Genomic DNA, 19,379 nt, shown 5'->3' with positions numbered 1-19,379 from the left:
ACGGAAGGTAAATATAGTTAATTAGTGAAGTGATTAAAAAAAACTGGTTGAAAATAATAAATTATAAGTATGACTTAATTAGAGGTTTTGTTTTATTAATTAAACAAATTTCATTTATGTATGAACTTCTGAACAACTAAAATAGTATGCTTAAATCTCTCCGTATACTTAATGAAAAAGCTTAACCCATACCTTTTTTTTTTCATAAACATTACAAATAAGTTTAGGCAACCGGACTCTAACATCAATGGGTTTATGAATATTTTTTAAACATAACTAAAGTTATGTTATTATTAATTAAAATAAAGAAACATATTTAATGATTTTAATTAGTGTTGATAAATTAAATACATAATATCTTTATTTTATGAACTCTTTTCTTCCTACCACAGATTTAGCTTTCTAAATCAATTTCAAATTAACTTTTCTTTTTACTTTCTAATAAAATATAAACATTTTTCTTTAGAATTTTTTCTCGTGAAAATAATATATTATTAAATTTTAAAAAAAAATACATGTATAATTTGGAACTATTTTCAGTGATTAGTAATAATTAACTAAAATTTGATAGAAGAAAACGGTTTAGTCGGAACTGTGTGCTCTCGCTGCCCGCGCCGTACGGAGTCATCAAACATAACGCCGTTGACGTCAATCTAATTTCCACTTTTTATTTATTTCTTAAATTTGACTTTTACTTTATATCAAACAAAAGGCACCCAATTCACGCTTCCCCAATGTCACAACGTTGAAAAACTGGTGAGGTTCTTCAACTAATGACTAAAAATCATGTTTCTTCAGTCAGTTTCTTTTTTTCCTAAGAAACTAATAATTGCTATTAGATTTTATTTATCATTATTTAAAAGTATGATATATAAATTTTAATTTTATAATATAAATCTATAAGCTTACTTCACTTATTTTTAGTTAATTCTTATTATATTATATTATTGGTTAAAATATTTTTTTTTCTTAATTTTCGTCAATTTTGGTCAAATAGGTTCAAATTTGTTTTTGTACTCAAATAGGTATCAATTTTTGTCAATTTGATTCAATTAGGTCCTAATTGGGTAATGCCGTTTAAATTGGTATCATTGCACTGTACAGTTGGCATTTCTATGTTAGGTTTTGCATTAGTAAACTTATGTGGCACTGTTTTAAGTTTATTCAGATCTTTAATCATATTTTTTTTAAATAAATTATGATTAAACATCTAATTAAACATCTGATTAAACTTAAAACAGTGTCATGTCGGTTTATTAATGCAACACGTAATTGTATAGTGAAATATTACCAATTTAAACAGCATTACCCAATTAGAATATAATTGAATCAAATTGACAAAAATTGGAACCTATTTAAGCACAAAAACAAAATTGGGACCTATTTGACAAAAATGGACGAAAATTGGATCAAAAAGATATTTTAACCTATATTATTATATTTGAAAACTTAAAATAATAGTATTTTATTGGTAGTTTAAATTCTTAACTTGTTTTCTTACTAGTTTAATTTAGTTTAGAAAATTTCCATTTAACTTAAACAGTATTTCCATGTGAACCATTCATGTGTATAAAAAGGAAGTAATAAAGTATGGTGGTGTTATCAACAAGAAACTCTTTCTTTTCTTTTTTACCAAAAACAATTAGTTTCTAAGATTTAACCCAACATTGATAACCCAAACATGGCATCTAAAAGGTGTCTTTCGCAGGCTTTGAATGCCAGAATCCGAGGATCTGGCGCTGAAACTTTGGTGTTGGCTCATGGCTACGGAATGGAGCAATCGATGTGGGACAAAGTGGTTCCCTTGCTTGCCGAAAACTACCGTGTTGTTACGTTTGATTGGGTTTGTGCTGGAAGTGTGAAGAACGAGAAACTCTACGACCCTGTGAAGTATTCCTCATACGAAGCTTTTGCCGATGACTTGATCACTCTGTTGCAGGAGATGAACCTTAAAGCTGTCACTTATGTCGGAAGCTCCATGTCTGGCATCATTGGTTGCATTGCCTCTGTCAAAACTCCTCAACTCTTCAAAACCCTAATTCTCGTTGGTTCTTCCCCAAGGTATCTTTTCTTCATCTCTATTTTTGATATCTCACATCTTTTTAATTTCTATTCACTTATTCTTATGGTTACTGTTTCGTGTTACTCCACCAATGAGTTAAGGATTTTTGGAAACTCCATTATTACAAGTGAAGAAAACATGCATTGCCGTTACTTTCGCCTACAGTTCTGAGACTGTAGGAAAAAAATAGACGTCTAAAAGATAAGGTCAAAGTTATTTAACAGGTTACCAAACTAAAAAATTAGTATTTGAATATTTATTATGTAATTTTTTTAATTGGGTTGTATTAAAATTGTCATATTTTTTACTATTTCAAGTTATCGTAAACTAACCTTATACAAAACCTTTCATTTGTTAAGTTTTGGTTGACATGTTTTAATTCCATGCTTGTTTTATCTGTGTTACAACAGTGAAAAAAAAGCACAAGTTTTAACTTCGAACATGCTATTTAAGTAGAGAAATGATTCTTTAACAAAAGGAAAGGTTTTGGACGCGATTAAACTTAGAATAAAATATTTTCTTTTATCCTGAGTTATAATATAAGGAAATAAACTTATAATGCTTGTTAACTTTAAGTGTTGTAAAATGTTAATTATGTTTGGACATGTGATCATGAAGTGCAGCAGTCTGCAAGTGACGCCTAGTTTATGAGAAACATAGGAAAGAAAATGATTGAATAGCTTTTCAATGTTTATAGAATTAAATAATAAAACATATTTTTAAGATATAAGATAAAAAAAATAAAAATTAAAAGGATAAGTCCTTCTAACTTTGTGTTATACGTAGGTTTCTGAATTCAGATGATTATGAGGGAGGCTTTAACAGGTCAGATATAGAACAGTTACTGTCCAACATAGAAAACAACTATGAAAACTTTGTTTCTGCATTCGCTTCACTGATAGCAGATCCAAGTAATGAAGAAAGTGTGAAGAAATATGAAGAGGGTTTGAAGAACATGGGAGGTGAAGTTGGTCTCTCCTTAGCCAAAACCATATTCTACTCTGATTGGAGAGAGGTTCTTGAGAAGGTGGAGACTCCATGCACTATCATTCAGACCAAAAAGGACGCTGCTGTTCCGCTCAGCGTAGCACTGTACATGCAGAACAAAATCAAAGGGAAAGTTAGGTTGGAGATGATAGACACGCTTGGCCATTTTCCCCAGATAACTGCACACCTTCACTTTGTCCAAGTGCTCAAGGATGTTCTTGGTTCATAAAAATACATGTCATGTTATTAATACATTTTTAATATTTTATTAGCATATTATATATGCATGGTTTTTTGTTTTTCCAAACCTTTTGTGTGTGTTCTTCTTTCTATTAATTAATAAATAAAAAAGTAGTGCATCGTATTTGTATTTCATTCTAAACTTTATTTTTCTTCCACTCTTTCCGAAATGTCATTAATATGAATGACAATTTCCTCCACTCCGACAAGCACAACCCTGTTTTCTACCATCCCCATAGACACTCCATCTCCTTGAAATTTCGATATTTGGTACGTGTTTACATTTCAAAGAGTCAAAGGAGAAATCCAATTCACATGTTTTCCTTGTACGTCTTTACATTTTTATAAGTCAAAGGAGAAATCAAATTCATATGTTTCCTTGTACGTATTTATACGTTTGTAGAGCGAAAGGAGAAATCAAACCTCATATATTATGATAGGCTTCCGTTATTAAGCAACCGAAACATATATCCTAACTCGTAAGAATAAGTTTCGATTAGGAATGAAATCCTTGTCTAAAGGTTTATTATAATTTAAAAAATGTCATTTCTATTTAAAAATAATTTATGGTAGAAGTATAAGTTTCGATTCTTTGACTGCTACTTATATTTTGATAGGTTTTGATTCTCTCAAATAACATAAGATTATTTGTGCGGGGAACCTCTAACTATAAATCTTTTATAATCTTTTGAAACTATAGACATATGAGATTTTGATAATTTGATATTTAAATTTTTATTCTTATAACCTCTGCTTATAGATTTGATATAACCTTTTGAAGGTGTAAAACTATGAGATTTTCATAATTTGATATTAAAAAATATTTATTTTTATCTTGTGAAGGCTTTTTACTAAAAAAAGACAAAATTTATCAATAATTCAAATTTTCCAACATCCACAACTCGATCGATATAAATTGATAGTTAATAAAATTGACCAACAGATTATTTAAATCTATCAATAATTATCAATGATAAAAAAATTGTCAATAATGATCGACAACTAAAATGTGTAGATAAATATTTGCAAGTAGATATTAGTAATTACACAATTTTAGTTGTTAATAAAATTTATATGTAAAAATCACAATTATGTCTTCTCTTTCCTCTTCTTATTCTTTTTTCCTTTTTCTTTTTCTTATTCTTCTTCCTTTCCTTCTCTTCTTCCTCCTAGTCCTCCTCAACCGTTGTCACTATTGTTACCACCTCCTCCATCTTCTCATTCTCTTCATTTTTCTCCTCTTTTGTCTTTGACTGAGTGTCATTGTTGTCATGGCTTCCACTGTTGTCCCACCATTGCATTGTCGTTGGTCTACCATTGCATTGTTGCCACTACACCTCAACTATTACCACTATCATTATTGACGAGTTTTAAGACATACCATTAACAATTGATTGTACCAAATACTTTAACACGAATTTGTAAAAATCCAAAATGAGAAATTTAGTGTATTTTAGTAACAAAATTTATTAACGAACAAATTTGTCGGTAATAAAAATTTTAATACAATTTACCAACGAATATATTAGTCAATAATTAAAATTTTCAAATTTATTAGTAAATAATTTTGATTTTATTTTCTTATAAAATAAATATTAACAAAAATTAATTAAAATTCTATATAAGTATAATATTATATTAGAAAAGTTCTCGATAATTTTTTCTAGTTCATACTTTTATTAAAATTAAATTAAGATACTTTTATAATCTATTATATTATCTAACTAATTTGTTTATTTCAAGTTAATAAAATATAAAAAATACTTTTATCTTTACTTTACTGTTGAGGGTTTTTTTTTCTCAATCCAAATAACTTTATTTATTTATTTTTTTATATGTTCCACTCACATCCAAATCCAAACAAAGTATAAATAAATTATAAAAACATTAATAAAAGCAACTTTTCTTAAACAGTTCAGTAAAATATAATCTTAAATTTATCATAAATATTGGATGGGTAAAAGCACGCAGATACCTTTTTAGAAAAAAAAAATAACAGTAGAAATTCCAATTCTTCTTCTGAATTTCATATTTAATTAATCACTCCAAGTTTACAGGAATACCCCCTCACAAGGTTTAGACCCCCTGCTCCAAACATTTCATGGGTCAAGGCTGTTCCACGCAGGGCTATTTCTTCCTGCACCCCTTTTTTTTCTTTTTTTTGCACTACCATAAATCCATCTATCCTATTTTACTTTACTTTGGAAATCATAGATACTAGCGAACTTTTTCTTCTAAATCTCCATTATTACTAAGTACACTTCACTAAGAATAAAAAGACTAAAAATATTCTACGCATTGCACCATGCGCTGTCATCACAGTTGTATCTATATTTATCACTGTAGAGAGAAAAAAAAAAGAAAAGAAAAGGAGAAATTCTTAAGTTTATTCTAAAATACTAGGGTAAACACGAGCGCTATCGCGTTTGTGTACGCATTTTTTGAATTATATTTATAATTGATGATATTGTAATGTTATAATGAACAAAATAAAAGTATATTTATAAAAATTAAAGTAAAATGTATGGAGAAAATATGAGAAAAATAACTGTTGATGAATAGTAGGAAAAAAAAGAAGGAGATAAGTAAATAATTTTATAAAAACTTGTAAAATTAACCGTTAATTTTTAAAAATTTAATAAATAATTAAATTATAAAAGGTAAAGTTGGAATTATGAAATGTGGACATAAAAGAATCCCTTTTATATAGTTATTATAGATATTATATTTTTTTGAAAAAATTGTTTCAAAAAATCTTTCAGAAAAATATTATATATATTTGAAAAAAATTGTTGTGGAAATCTTATTCCAAATATCATGTTAAAAACTTATTGTTTAAAAGAAATAAAGAATCTAAAAGTCACTTTTACGATTATTTTGATAATAATAAAATACAGTAGAAGGGAAAACTTACCAGCGACCAATTCTAACAGCTTACGCAGGCCAACCCTCATCTTCTTTCAGTCTTTTCCGAAAACAATTCCTCTTTTATTACACCTTTCATAATCTTTCATTTTATTAATCTTCTCACTTTAAAATCAAATACACGATAAATATATAGTAGTGATTTTATTTTACTAAGAAAGTACTTATGAATGATTATGTTAATATTATGATTAAATATTTTGTAGCGTACATGTTTCAGTGCAAGTAATTGTTAATCTTCTTAAAGAAAATGTGTTCGTCTTGGACTTCTAGAATATAATAATAATCATTATATTTTATAATTACTGATTATACTTTTTTTCAATACTTTCAGAAATGTATTTCTGAACTTATTAGCATGTAAGAATTATGGCTTAAAAAAATATGTTTAAAATATCTTCTCTACTGTGAGGAAATAATTTTATTAATTAATTAAGTATGGCCCAACATAACATGACTATATTTGAGTTAAGTTGAATTGATAAATAAATAAAGTCTAAACTTAAAATTCAACCAGAGCCAATTAAATTTAATTAGATTGGATTAAAAGTTAAACTAATTTCACCAAGTACTCACTTATACTTACAGTTACTCAAATGACAAAGACATGGTGTCATTAGTGAACAAATTTGACACCTCATAAATGATAATATTATGAATTTTTAAAGAAGTACGATATAATAATACTTTATGGCAATTTTGAATGACCAAAATAAATGTCTTTTAAAATAGTCACGAATTTCGATTTTTTTCTCAGATAATGTAAATGTAAAAAGAAAAAATACTAAGAAAAATGAATAATAAAACAGCAAAAGAAGGAAAAAGACTGTACACCCGAAATAATGTAATGGGGCATAGTTTGCAGTTTGTTGACTAATTTAACCCTGGAGAGAAGGGAGCGAAGAGTTGGGTGAGGGAGGAAATAGAAGAAAAAGGAAGGGTAAAAGAGGAAGAAGGTAAAAAAGAAATGTGTAACAAGCAGGTGGTAATAGAAGCGTATTGGTTTTCAGAGGTATATCAGAGAGAAGAATGGTAGTGGGTGTCAGAGTTCACAGTTTTCTCAGTTCACTTTCTCTTTCTCTTTCTCGCTCTCGACCTTCAATCGCTCTCTCTGCGCGACTATTTTCCGCTATGGCCGAAGAATTCGTGAAGGGAGATGTTCATCCAAACGGCGTCGCTGTCATCACCCTCGATCGCTCCAAAGCACTCAACGCAATGAACCTAGGTTTTTTATGTTCTATTTTCTCCTCTTCGTTTCCTTAATTATGCATCCTTTTAAGTTGAGAATTATGTTCGGAGATTCGCTTTTGGAATCTGGACTGTTTAGTTGAGTTCGCTTTTATAGCAATACGCAATTATTGGGGAGCTCATCGATTACTTGAAATTAGTATATGTGATTAGTGTCATAAGCCCTCGAAGATTGGGAGAGTGCGAAATTTTTGGCTTATTTGTATTGAATTTTTTGAACGAATGATGATTCTGGGTATGGACTGTGCGACATAGAATGAGAAAAACTAGGTCTAGATCTGTTTTTCTTTTGGTTTAAATTATTGGCGTTTTCAGTTGATTAATTGTGAGGGCTTATTTTTTATTTATTTTTTAAAAATTTTGATTTGTAACGTTTTGTGGTGCAGATATGGATGTAAAGTATAAAAGTTATCTTGATGAATGGGAATCGGACCCAAGCGTCAAATGTGTACTGGTTGATAGCACCTCGCCTCGTGCCTTTTGTGCCGGTATGATTGAGTCATAGGAGAAAATACACAATTCATTGATTTTTAGTGCGATTCTTCATTGATGAATTTTTGTAGCTTAAATAAATAGATTAAAAAACGAGCTTCTTATGCAGATATTCTTTTTTCAATTTGAGGTTTTTTGGTTGAGTGCTAGGTAAGGTTTTGAGAATCACCATTGGTGGTCAATGCAGGTATGGATATTAAAGGGGTTGTTGCTGAAATACAAAAGGACAAAAACACTCCTTTAGTGCCGAAGGTCTCATATTATTTGTTTTAATCTCAAATATGTAAATATACATTCCTATCCAGTTGCAGCTGTGATGTACTTTGGATATATTGTTTGCATCTTTGTCAACATCGTCATCTTTTTTCAATGCTATCCTAGCGGTTTATAGTTTGTGTTTCATCAAACAAAATTTTCTATTTCTCAACAACTTTCTTACTTACTCGGTAACCGAGATCTTAGTTTATCCGCAGGTGGTGATGTGAAGCAGATAACAATCAAAAACAATCTATCAGATATGATTGAGGTCTAGTTGTGTTCTTTGTAATAATTATACATGCCTTCAGATTCATACCCTTTCTCTTTATCAAACCCATGTCAGTGCAAAATATATACATATCCTATTGGAATATTTTGCACTTATTGACTAATAATGTGTATATTTCCACTATACTCTAGAGAAAGTATTTCCTACACTGTAATTTATTATATCATTATTCATGGCTAACTAGCTTTAATAGCTTCAACTTATAAGATAACAGATAATGTCCAGTAGTTGAGGGATTTTCATGACCAATTAAGGAGGCTTTTGGAAGAGTTGGTTTGAGGTGACAGATGTAGTTTATAACCTTGTATGTTTTTTAAATGCTTAGTTCGATTAGCTCCATGGAGAGGTTCATCAAATAAGCTCTTTTGAGCTTATTCTAATAACTTTAACCTAGCTCATTTCCTAAGAGTTGATGTATTTAGTTTTTAATTAAGTTGTTCACCAAATACATCCTTAATCCAAAATAAAATGTGCCATCCTAGTCTGTGATTGAAGAAGCTATCTATGGGACTTCTTTTTTTCCTTTTTTTTTTCTTTGGGTAAGGCCACAATATATCCTCACTCCTGAAGGTGTGCAACCAATCCCTGTCCAGGTGTTGGTAGTATGTTTATGGCTGTGGCCAGAATGTGCTTCCAGTTCAGGCCTATCAGTGCCCCTTCTGTCATTACGGGATTACCCTTTTGACAGTCTTTCTTTCCCTTGACACTGAACTTCCTTGGGGTGTTTTACTTTACGAGACTGCTAGAAATACATTTGTTAAGGCTTACTAATTGCTGTCAACCAAGCAATGTAATCAAACTCAAGAATCTAAATAAATTTGTGGAAGCTTCATAAACTTGTTTAAGACTCAACTCCTACGAGTTTACCTACTGTTGGAGATCAGCGCATATCAATCAGAATCTGTTGGAGATCAGCATATATCAATCAGAATTATCCCTTTCCGAATTGTACAGCCCATAACAGGAAGGATTTAATGTAAATAAGATCAGGTTTATTTCCTTATTTAGGTACAGCATTTATAGAGAGAATTATTTCCTTGATTTTAACGGATAGATTAGTGTCAAGGTTTATTCCCTTGTATTCTATTTATTCCTGTTTTGTAATTTTCCCAAATCAGAAAATATACATCATATTTTCCACACCTAATATGAAATAATATTAAAAAAGAATAATCATAAAATTTTTGAAAAGCCAAAATTTCAATTTCACAATCAAACAAAATGAAGTTAGAAAGTATGATAGAACAACATAAGATGATACAAAAATGACCAATTTAAAAGTTAATGTGATGAAATCATCACACTCTGAAGTTGAGAGTCAAGAACACAAAATTTGTGATGATATCAAATTCGTAATTTCTCAATTCCAATTCTTAAGCCCCCAATTCCCAACTAATGCTGCAAGTTCTGAGCCTAAAACGGTAAAGGAGGAGGCAAATGTGCTTGAAATAGTTTCTGAAAAGAATAAAAAAAGCGAAATAGTTGACCAAATGGTGCTCTTTTGGGGACTTTTTAGGGCCTGTTTCTGTACATAAATCAGACCTGCTAAATCGGCCTTGGAATCATTATTTTGTGCAATTTTTTTAAAATCCTTGCAAGTTATTGCATATTCGGACCCTAATGCTAAACAATTTAACTTCGGTGTTTGATAAGAATGTCGTGACAATTATGCATTTTGCTGTATATTGCATATTTGTATGACCTGTTAATCTACTACCTAATCATAATTTCTTTCTTATGTATTTTAGGTCTTCACTGCTGAGTATTCTCTGATATGCAAAATTTCTGATTATCCAAAGCCTTATATAAGCTTCATGGATGGTATAACAATGGGTTTTGGAATTGGTTTATCTGGTCACGGCCGTTATCGCATCATAACAGAGGTATGCTCACCTGGCAATAGTTGCTTCGTTTAATCATGAATTGCCATTGTAGATCCTGCATATGACTTTTCTTCTACTTTCTCATCTACAGAGAACCATTCTTGCCATGCCAGAAAATGGAATTGGTTTGTTCCCGGATGTAGGTTTTGCTTATATAGCAGCTCAAAGTCCAGGGGAAGGATCTGTTGGTAAATATATTTTTTAAAATTAATACAACATTTTAAGTTCTTTATTGCTTTTTCAAGACTAGCTAATGTGTGGATTTGAGGTTGTTAAAACACTGATGGTTCTCTTTCATTTTTTTTTGGTGCACTATCCTGTTGTAATCTGCATAATGAATACATGTATGCTAGACTAGTGAAGTATTCAAATGTAGTCTCAAGTTTCCGCTAAAATTAATTTTATATGAAAATTTTACTAATTTCAGGTGCTTATCTTGGATTGACTGGGAAGAGGATTTCTACTCCTTCAGATGCAATATTTGTTGGTCTTGGAACGCATTACGTACCATCTGGAAAATTAGGTTCATTCAAGGATGCCCTTTTGGCGACAAACTTGTATGTTACCTCTAACCTTTGACCAGCTATTAAGGCTCTATTTAAGAATTTGCCCCCATTGACTTGATGGATTATGATTGAATTAGACCCCATGAAGTTATATTACTTCATAGGTACGTGTCATGTTAAGGACACTGCTGGTTTTCCTCATGGTCTTCTTAAATGTTTGTTGAAATAATCTTCCATTTCTATTGGCTTTGTCACGAAGTATGTTATATGTAATTGCAACAATTGCATATTAACGAGCCTTCAAACCTTAAAGATATAATGATCTTGCACAAAACTTATTGGTTATATAGTTCCCAGGATCCACATCAGGACATCAAATTACTTTTAGCAAGATTTGAGGCCAACCCTGAGTCTGAATCACAGTTGAAATTGCTGTTACCTCAGATAGTGTCTTCATTTGGAGGAAATAAATCAGTCACTGAAATCATTGAGGAGCTAAAGAACCACCAGTCAAGCACTGACCCTAATGGTATGCTGATTGACATGAAATGTCCGGATACTCACTGCTTTGTATATTAAATACTTATGTTTAAAATTACAGTTAATTGTCAGACTAGTTGTAATGTTGTATTTTGCTATTTCTAGTCGTGGAGTGGGCTAGTGAAGCTCTCGAAGGCCTCAGAAAAGGTGCTCCCTTTTCCCTTTCCTTGACCAATAAGTACTTCTCTGCAGTTGCCTCTGCAGTGGGTAAGACTGATGAGGAACTATCCACGGTAAGCACTCTTTTTTAAGGGCAAGGGTGGTTGATTTCCTTGTCTTCAAATTAATTTGTGTGTATTCCATTTGTATTGGGAACTTCCAGCTTAATGGCGTAATGAAAACCGAGTATCGTATTGCCTTGAGGTCTTCACTGCGACATGATTTTTCAGAAGGTGTCCGAGCAGTGCTGGTGGACAAGGATCAGGTTCTCTATTTTTCTTATGTTTTGTATATTTTAATCTAGAAGACAAACTCCAATTATAGACGTATGCTAAACCAGGAAATATAGTGTTATTACTTAAGATATTATCAATGAAACAAAATCATGCAAAAAACTAAAGGCATAAAATACTTACTTGGATACATGTATTTTTTTTGGTTATTTTCGTTTTCCTTACCATTCAAGGGCTCTTCCGCTCTCATATCAAAGTACTACCACCGTTGCGCACCATCATCATTTCATTGCCTCTACCGGCATGCTTAATTTCAAAACTATATGAAAAAATTTATCGAACATTCTTCTGATAATTTTCCTCCGTGAGATAATTGTGTGAAATAATTTTGAAAAAGAACAATAAAATCAAATAGGCCCCATATATTTAATTTCTCTGGATATAAATCTACCGTTCTAACTTAAGTATTCAAAAATTATATCTGGTCCATGGATGTTGTGCTCATATATTTTCTTCAATATATACTTGGGTGTAATATATTCAGTAATGTTTTTCGCGCAGAACCCAAAATGGCAACCATCAAGCTTGGAGGAAGTTGATCCGAATGAAGTGGAAGCCGTCTTTAATCCATTAGGAGAAGAGGTTGGGGAGTTGGAAGTGTAAGTTTAGAAAGAAAGTGTACTCTTCTCATTTCTCAAATGCATTAAAGAAATGTTGGCACTGCATAAAATAAACAGATGCTGTTTCATTCCAGTCCTGACCTAGCGTGACATTTATTGTTCACTATATGATAACATGAGATCCATGTTTTTGAGAGTCTAAGGACGATGTACCTATCATACCCATTTACAAGAAATGAAGGTTCTGCTTTCCTTAATCGACATCTCTGATGTGCTCACAATTTATCTTATATTGAGTATTTTATATGATCTTTTCAATTTTTTTTTCAAATTAAATTTAATCAGCCATAATCCATCTATGTGTTAGTGTAAAGTATATACAGTGATTTTTAATGCACTGTTATTTAAATCCATGGAAGTATTATAATATATAGATAGTATTATAATATATAGATATGTATCTAAAAGTGATGTATAGAACTTGTTTGTCATTTTAGTCTTTGAATTTAGAATATTGTTAAAATGGCGACAATAATTAAATTGAAAGAATAAAACTATTGTAAGTAGTTTAATCTAGGAACTAAAATGAAAGAATGTTTACCAAGCGCAACATTGACTTTAATGACGATTCTAATAACTAAAAGGGTAAGTTACATTCTAGGATTTTATTCAAGAATCTAAATTGCAGTTAATTAACTTTTTTTGAGACTAAAGTGATTGATTATTATTAAAATAAGTTTAAACCACATCTTCGTTAATTGATTTTCTTTTCGCGGTTCAGTCACTTAAATCAATTTGAGTATTCTGTCTTATATTAATTGAAATTGATTAGACAAAAAATAATTGATTGATGATTTTAATCCGTATAAAATATTAAAAGATCAAATTCTATTATTATAATCTAACTGAATCTTCTTTTCGAAGTTTATCGTTATAGTCGAATTTTCTTTTAAAATTTATTTAATGTATTATTCATATATAAATAAATGTGTATAAATTATAAGATCAATTTGTTTAATTTTAATAAAACATAAAATGAATATATAATTAAATAGTTCTTTGATAAAATTATTTTATCATATGAAGTTTAGTTACAGATATAATTTGAACTTACATAACATAAAATTTACCTTTGGTTTTCTTTCAAATAATTTAATTAAAAAATACATTTCAAAGCTATGATAATATCAATGCACATAACTGCTATCTATAATAAACCTTTTCAACAACACTCTTGATTTAGAAGGAAACAGTCGCAACATTTCCGCAAACATAGGTTAACTACCAACATACAACAACTATCTTTTTTTCTCTGGCGCCACTGTTCCATTCAGTCAGAGAGTTGAGACTATTTACAATGTATTCCCACATTGTTTTTTAAGGTCTATTTCTTCTCCAAACATAAACAAAACACCGAATAAAAAAGAGAGTAGATGACGCAGGTCTGTAACCAGAGAAGTATATACAGCTCCATTTGACACTGTGCGAGACACAGCAAAAACTCATCACTAGGAAATATCATCTTTTACCCAGTTACTGAAGCCTGTCCTTTCCTCCTCAATCTTGGAGCCCTTTGATGATTCTTTGAACTGGGCTTCACAAGAAGCAAACGTGACATAACATATGACAGAAGCTCTTCCCGGTGAGAGAAGGTAAAATCCAAATGAGCATATTCAAACTCATTATACGACACATCCACGCCAGCTTCCTTCATCAACTTATAGTGTCTCTTTACCATCGAAGATCGTATTACAGTGTCTCTCTGACCAGCAACCAGATCAACAGGAATGTCGATGAGTCCATAATGTTCACCCAGGTCCAAAGGTTCAGGAGAACCATATATTTTCATATTATATGCACTCCCATAATCAAACATTCTAAATCTTCTACTACGTTTTATCTGTGCAAGATGGAGAGCAACACCAAACGAAACTCCTGGCATATCATTCATGTTGTAATGGGGTAATCCTAAAACCCCAACCCAATTTGAGCTGTCCCCGCCAGCAACATAACCTAATAAAGTTTGAACCAATCCTCCAGCTGCAGGTAGGTGTTGCAGGTCCCTGGCTAACTTGTTAACAAGCATACGGAAAAACCTTGTTGGTACATAGAAGGCTGGGAATATACGAGATAAAATAGGGCCCAGCAAAAACAACACTCGCTCCGCCGCAGAAAAGAGTAGGCTTGAGTCATGATGAAAACCAGCAGGTGATAACAAAACCAATCTTGAAAGTCTATGGGGCTTTGATTTTAACCTACGCGTAACAACATACATTAACATAGAAGCTCCCCCCAAACTGTGGCAAATTGCACAAAGCTTGTAGAGCTGATCGTCATTACTTTCCTCCTCAATATCAGGCTTACTAAGCTTCAATTCTGTAGTTTTTACTTGATGAATTTTCTCAATTAAAGCAGGAATGTCTTTCGTCCCATATTCATTGATGGAATACTTCCAGTATCTGCATTACAATTACATCGATGTCACGTGAATAAAGAGTACGGTAAATATAAACCACATTGTGTAAGACAACACAAGACAAATGAAAAGGTTTTGCTTTGAGCACTTACTCACGAGAGGAGATATTCTTGTTGACATGTTCCCTAGAAACCAGACCACGAATATTTCCCAGAAATACATCAAAGCCTGATAAATAAACAAACATACGTGTGATAATTCTTCAAAAACAGATATTTTCTTAAGATGCACATAGTATCTTGATTGATGTAACAGACCTTGATCATAGGCTGCAAAGGCGGGAGAGCCAACAACACCGTTAGATACCCAACTGAACCAAAAAAGTTTAACTTATTAGACTACCACTATTGTCATAACATCATTCTGGCATCCAAGCAACTGAAACAATAGAAACAAATTCACGATTCAGAGGGAGGGAATCTGGTACAGAACAGAGGATGCAGGGTAAAATTTAAACAGAAAGTCCTATATGTCATGCCAATATCACAACTAATGAAAGGATAATTACACTAAAATATGACGCAACACAAATTTACCCAACCACTATACAGGTTTCTACTTTATATTCACATGAAAAGAAATACTCTACAAATTAAAGCCAGACTAGTAAAGATTGAGACAGCAACATTACTCACCCCATTGATGAATCAAAGGTTCCATGCTGAAGATAAACAGCTTTACGTGCATCTCGCCTGTGAAGTTAGATTTCAGACATTAGATTCTACACAAAGCAATAACAATAATCAAGTCTCCCTATTGTCATTTCTTCCAATGCCGTCATAATTATATATTCTGAAGGAAAAAATTGTGTTATAACTTTCAAAACCCTCTACCTTTACACATAATAGAGTCCTGATGCCAATAGTGCTACAGTACTATATTTATGTCAGGAATGAGCCACAACTTTAAATTGCATTATGATTACCAAAAAAAAGCCGCATATCAGATTCAATTCACTCCATATAACAATAGAAAAGAAGTTTAGATCAAAAGATGTCAAATGATCACAATAAGTTCAAAATCAAAGAGGGTGGATGATTGCACTAACGGAGGACCATACTTTTCCCTAAAAAAATATCTTATTTACCTAGGAATTCTTTCTAGAAGAAGAACATATCCATCGGCAGTGATCACATGAATAGCTTCATATGGATACCTGTGAGAATTGAAAGTACAAGTCATTAATTGGACAAGCAAGATCTTGAAACAAAAAGGATTGGTGTAAACAACAGTCTTTACTTTACCCTAGCTCTGTTATAACATCTTGACATGTCCGGGCATCTGTGTTAAGAGACGAACGAAAGCTGGTATTCCTTTCTGCCGGTGCTGAAGAAACAGAGGCATCCTCAACAACATCTTTATCAACTAAAATGGGCCTTTCATTAGATGAAAACAACCTGAATAAAGTTCCAAAAGCTTCTGATGGGGAAAAGAGAACATGTATAGACTTGTGAATAACATCAAAAACAGCCTCTATAAATATCTCCATGGCCAAATGAAGATCCTGATTGAAAAAACAAGAAAGAAAAAAAAAACTGCAAAAGTTACATACACGAGACAGCTAAAGCATAAATATAAGGTCAGAAACACACAACATAAAGTAATAAGGACAGAAATTGCTGCTCAACCTCTATGACCCCACGTCTCCTATCAGTGGCACGATGAATAATATGATCCTTGAGGCTTTGCAGTCCATTGGGTGGATGTGGTTGTGAAGGGTGTTGACAGCCAGCGATGGATCGCGGTTTTGACACCCCAGAATAAACTAATTGGAAAAGACGAAATGGAAGACCCATCAAGAACTGTAAAGAAATCAATATCCAATCCGTCTGGTGTCTACCGTAATCAGTAAAAGTATCTCTGGGGACTCTAGAACTTGGAGACAAGGGAGTCTTAGGATATTCTTCATATTCATCACCACCACCTTCTTCTTCTTCTTCTTCTCCAGATAAATATTCTTGGCTTGATACATCAGAATCCAAAGAAAGCTCATGAATAAACTGATTGAAAGAGGACGCGCCACTAAAAAAAGGCAAGGGAAACAGTGTCAAGAACAGTGTACACGATTAAAACAGGGCACAATACAAAGTCGTGAATGCTCATCCCAAATGTAATCCAATGCAAATTAGAACAAAAGTATGTTTCACATGAAGTAAAAAAAATAAAAAACACTGAACCCGTCTATTTCTCATATGATAGAAATAAGATTTCACAAAGAAATATTTAACAAAACTGTTATGAAAACGAAGACAAAAAATTACTTTTCCATCCAACGTGGTAAGCGTGGTCCACGAAAAGTTGGCCGGAGCTCCCAACCCTGAATACCTTCAAGTATATTAGCTTTCCCAGGTAGCAGTGCCAACACCAGAGCTGAGACACCATTGATCAGTCTCACAGTATTGTTCAACGACTCATAAGTAAACGTCTTCACCGACCTGCACCAAAATTTAGATTTCGCCACTCATACAAAATTAAGTTGACAAAAAAATCAGATAAAATTTGGCACAGAGAATCTCATTGCTCTAAAGCAACAATTAACATAAAAAGATTTAGATTAAGAAATCAATAGTTTGATAAGTTTGTTTAATAATGGTCACTAAACATAATGATAAAAAATGGATGGAAATGGAAGAGAAAAGTGGTTACTCTTTAGTAACAGCGAGGACGTCGTCAACAAAACGTTGCATTCTGAATGGTTGGTTTGAAATAGAGAATTTGAGAATGATGGCAATGCAGCGAAGAAAGAGGAAGCAAAAGCGAAACAGAGAGAAAGAGAGTACCGATTCCATTCGTTTCTTGGGTTGCGTTGCGAGGGAAACTTAGGACGAGGTTAAGTCGGTGAGGACAACGAACCGTCACTGTCTCAGATTCCACGTGGCGCTTCCGATTCTGACTTTTAGTGATTCGTTTCCGTTCTCACCGTAGATCACAAAGTCGACTTTTCTATGCGTTACACTTCCTTCCATGCAACACATCATGTCCTTACACGTGGCTTAAGGACAGGGCATCATCCTCTTAACAAAAGAATGACGATGCAAAGCAAAACAATTATTCATTCACTCAGCTGACCTACTAAAATCTACCTATAAATAATCTATTAAAATTTATATATTTTCAGTACTATTAAAATATGTTTTATAAATTCCAAAATTATCGATTAAATTTGAAAAGCCGATCAAGTTATTTAAATATGTTTAAAGTATTAAATGGATAATTAAATTTTTAATTACTTGGTTAAAAAACAAACATTTTAAATATTAAATCATTAACTTTCAATCAATAATTTAAACTTAATTTATAATTAGTGTGGAATTATAATAATTATTATTTTTTATTTTAATAACTCGAGTTTTGCATTTCATATGACAATATACAAACAAAGAATTCAAACCGGCTGGTTAATCAATTTATTATGACCCAACCTGGTTCGCTTTCGTTATTAAATAAAAATAAAAAATATAATACAAATACATATGGATTTTATAGTGTAACTTTAAAATTTATTAGAAGTAAAATACAGAAATAATTAGCTTTGTTTATTTTAATAACCTTTTTCTTTTCGTGTCTACTACTGTTACTATGCATGGTCTCTGATTGAGTGAGTTGGTGTATGAAGTATACATCTGCACTTGAGGTGCTTGCTCAAGTCTCTCTATTTCTGTGTCCAGCGTGACACGTTCCTGTTGCATCTTTCCTTCAACTTTAAGTGCATATCTCATATTAACAGGCCATAGTAGACTTGTTACATGCATTTAAACTTTGAAGTTTGCACCGTTCTGCGAAACCAGTCACACATATGCTATTGAACATTGGTTTTTAATTTTGCATTCCTTTTTTGTGGTTTAGCTTCATAATCCATTCATATTAGTCATTCTAGATTTGCATACACATTGATCTATATATTTTTACGTACCATTTTAAATTTTGCACTTGGCCCTATTCTATAAGTAGCCAAATCTGTTAGTTTTAGATTCATGTGCCTAAACCCTACATTCAGATTTTACCTTTAAGTATACATTTAGCTATTCAACATTAGGTGGATTTTTGGAAATTTTTTTCATCGTAATTGGGAACAAATGTATTTTATAATATTGATAGTTATCAATGAAATTGTAAGTTTTGGTTAATTTTATTTTGTAGTGTTATAAATTTTTGCTTTTCTTATTTATCATTATAAAAAAGAATATTATAAATGCAGGTCGAGTATTTTATTAAATGTAGGTTGAATATTATGAAAAGGAATATTATTAAATTGGGAAATTAATTAAAAAATTATAAATGCAGGTGAATTATAAATAATAATATAAAAGTTAATTACGACGGTTAAAAACACCGTACGTAATATAATTTGAATAATGACGGTTCAGACCACCGCTTTTTACGTTTAATTTGTTTTCAGTAATTAAAATATCATACTTTTTTATTATAATCTTTACTTTTTTATACAGACATTAATACACG

At 31.7% G+C, this 19,379-nt stretch overlaps 3 protein-coding genes across 7 annotated transcripts; 2 read left to right on the top strand and 1 right to left on the bottom strand.

Moving 5' to 3' along the window:
• The first annotated feature begins 1,596 nt into the window (after positions 1–1,596).
• On the top strand, positions 1,597–3,386 carry LOC114177391 (probable strigolactone esterase DAD2). The gene is made up of 2 exons (XM_028062713.1): positions 1,597–2,061; positions 2,849–3,386. Exons 1-2 carry the CDS (start codon positions 1,682–1,684, stop codon positions 3,276–3,278), a joined length of 810 nt encoding a protein of 269 aa, XP_027918514.1. The 5' UTR covers positions 1,597–1,681; the 3' UTR covers positions 3,279–3,386.
• A 3,821-nt stretch (positions 3,387–7,207) lies between these two features.
• On the top strand, positions 7,208–12,703 carry LOC114178375 (3-hydroxyisobutyryl-CoA hydrolase-like protein 3, mitochondrial). Of its 5 annotated transcripts, XM_028064239.1 has the most exons (11): positions 7,208–7,439; positions 7,849–7,950; positions 8,142–8,186; positions 8,428–8,480; positions 10,250–10,384; positions 10,476–10,572; positions 10,812–10,941; positions 11,241–11,419; positions 11,536–11,663; positions 11,753–11,854; positions 12,384–12,703. In XM_028064239.1, exons 1-11 carry the CDS (start codon positions 7,244–7,246, stop codon positions 12,483–12,485), a joined length of 1,269 nt encoding a protein of 422 aa, XP_027920040.1. In that variant the 5' UTR covers positions 7,208–7,243; the 3' UTR covers positions 12,486–12,703. The 5 variants fall into 5 exon arrangements, with proteins under 5 accessions (XP_027920040.1, XP_027920037.1, XP_027920036.1 ...); XM_028064236.1 differs by lacking the exon at positions 8,142–8,186; XM_028064235.1 differs by lacking the exon at positions 8,428–8,480 and having other exon boundaries at positions 8,142–8,206.
• A 921-nt stretch (positions 12,704–13,624) lies between these two features.
• On the bottom strand, positions 13,625–17,728 carry LOC114175978. Its single transcript, XM_028060850.1, has 9 exons — positions 17,565–17,728; positions 17,180–17,353; positions 16,547–16,940; positions 16,163–16,422; positions 16,006–16,074; positions 15,554–15,610; positions 15,176–15,228; positions 15,011–15,086; positions 13,625–14,901 (listed from the first exon to the last, which is right to left on the bottom strand). The coding sequence occupies exons 1-9, from the start codon at positions 17,705–17,707 to the stop codon at positions 13,968–13,970; spliced, it is 2,160 nt and encodes a 719-aa protein (XP_027916651.1). The 5' UTR covers positions 17,708–17,728; the 3' UTR covers positions 13,625–13,967.
• Between the last annotated feature and the right edge of the window lie 1,651 nt (positions 17,729–19,379).

The sequence above is a fragment of the Vigna unguiculata genome, chromosome 3, assembly GCF_004118075.2.
Source record: "Vigna unguiculata cultivar IT97K-499-35 chromosome 3, ASM411807v1, whole genome shotgun sequence".
In the NCBI taxonomy this organism is placed as follows: domain Eukaryota; kingdom Viridiplantae; phylum Streptophyta; class Magnoliopsida; order Fabales; family Fabaceae; genus Vigna; species Vigna unguiculata.
Note: the sequence above shows the minus strand (reverse complement) of the source record. Positions and strands in the feature narration are given on the sequence as shown.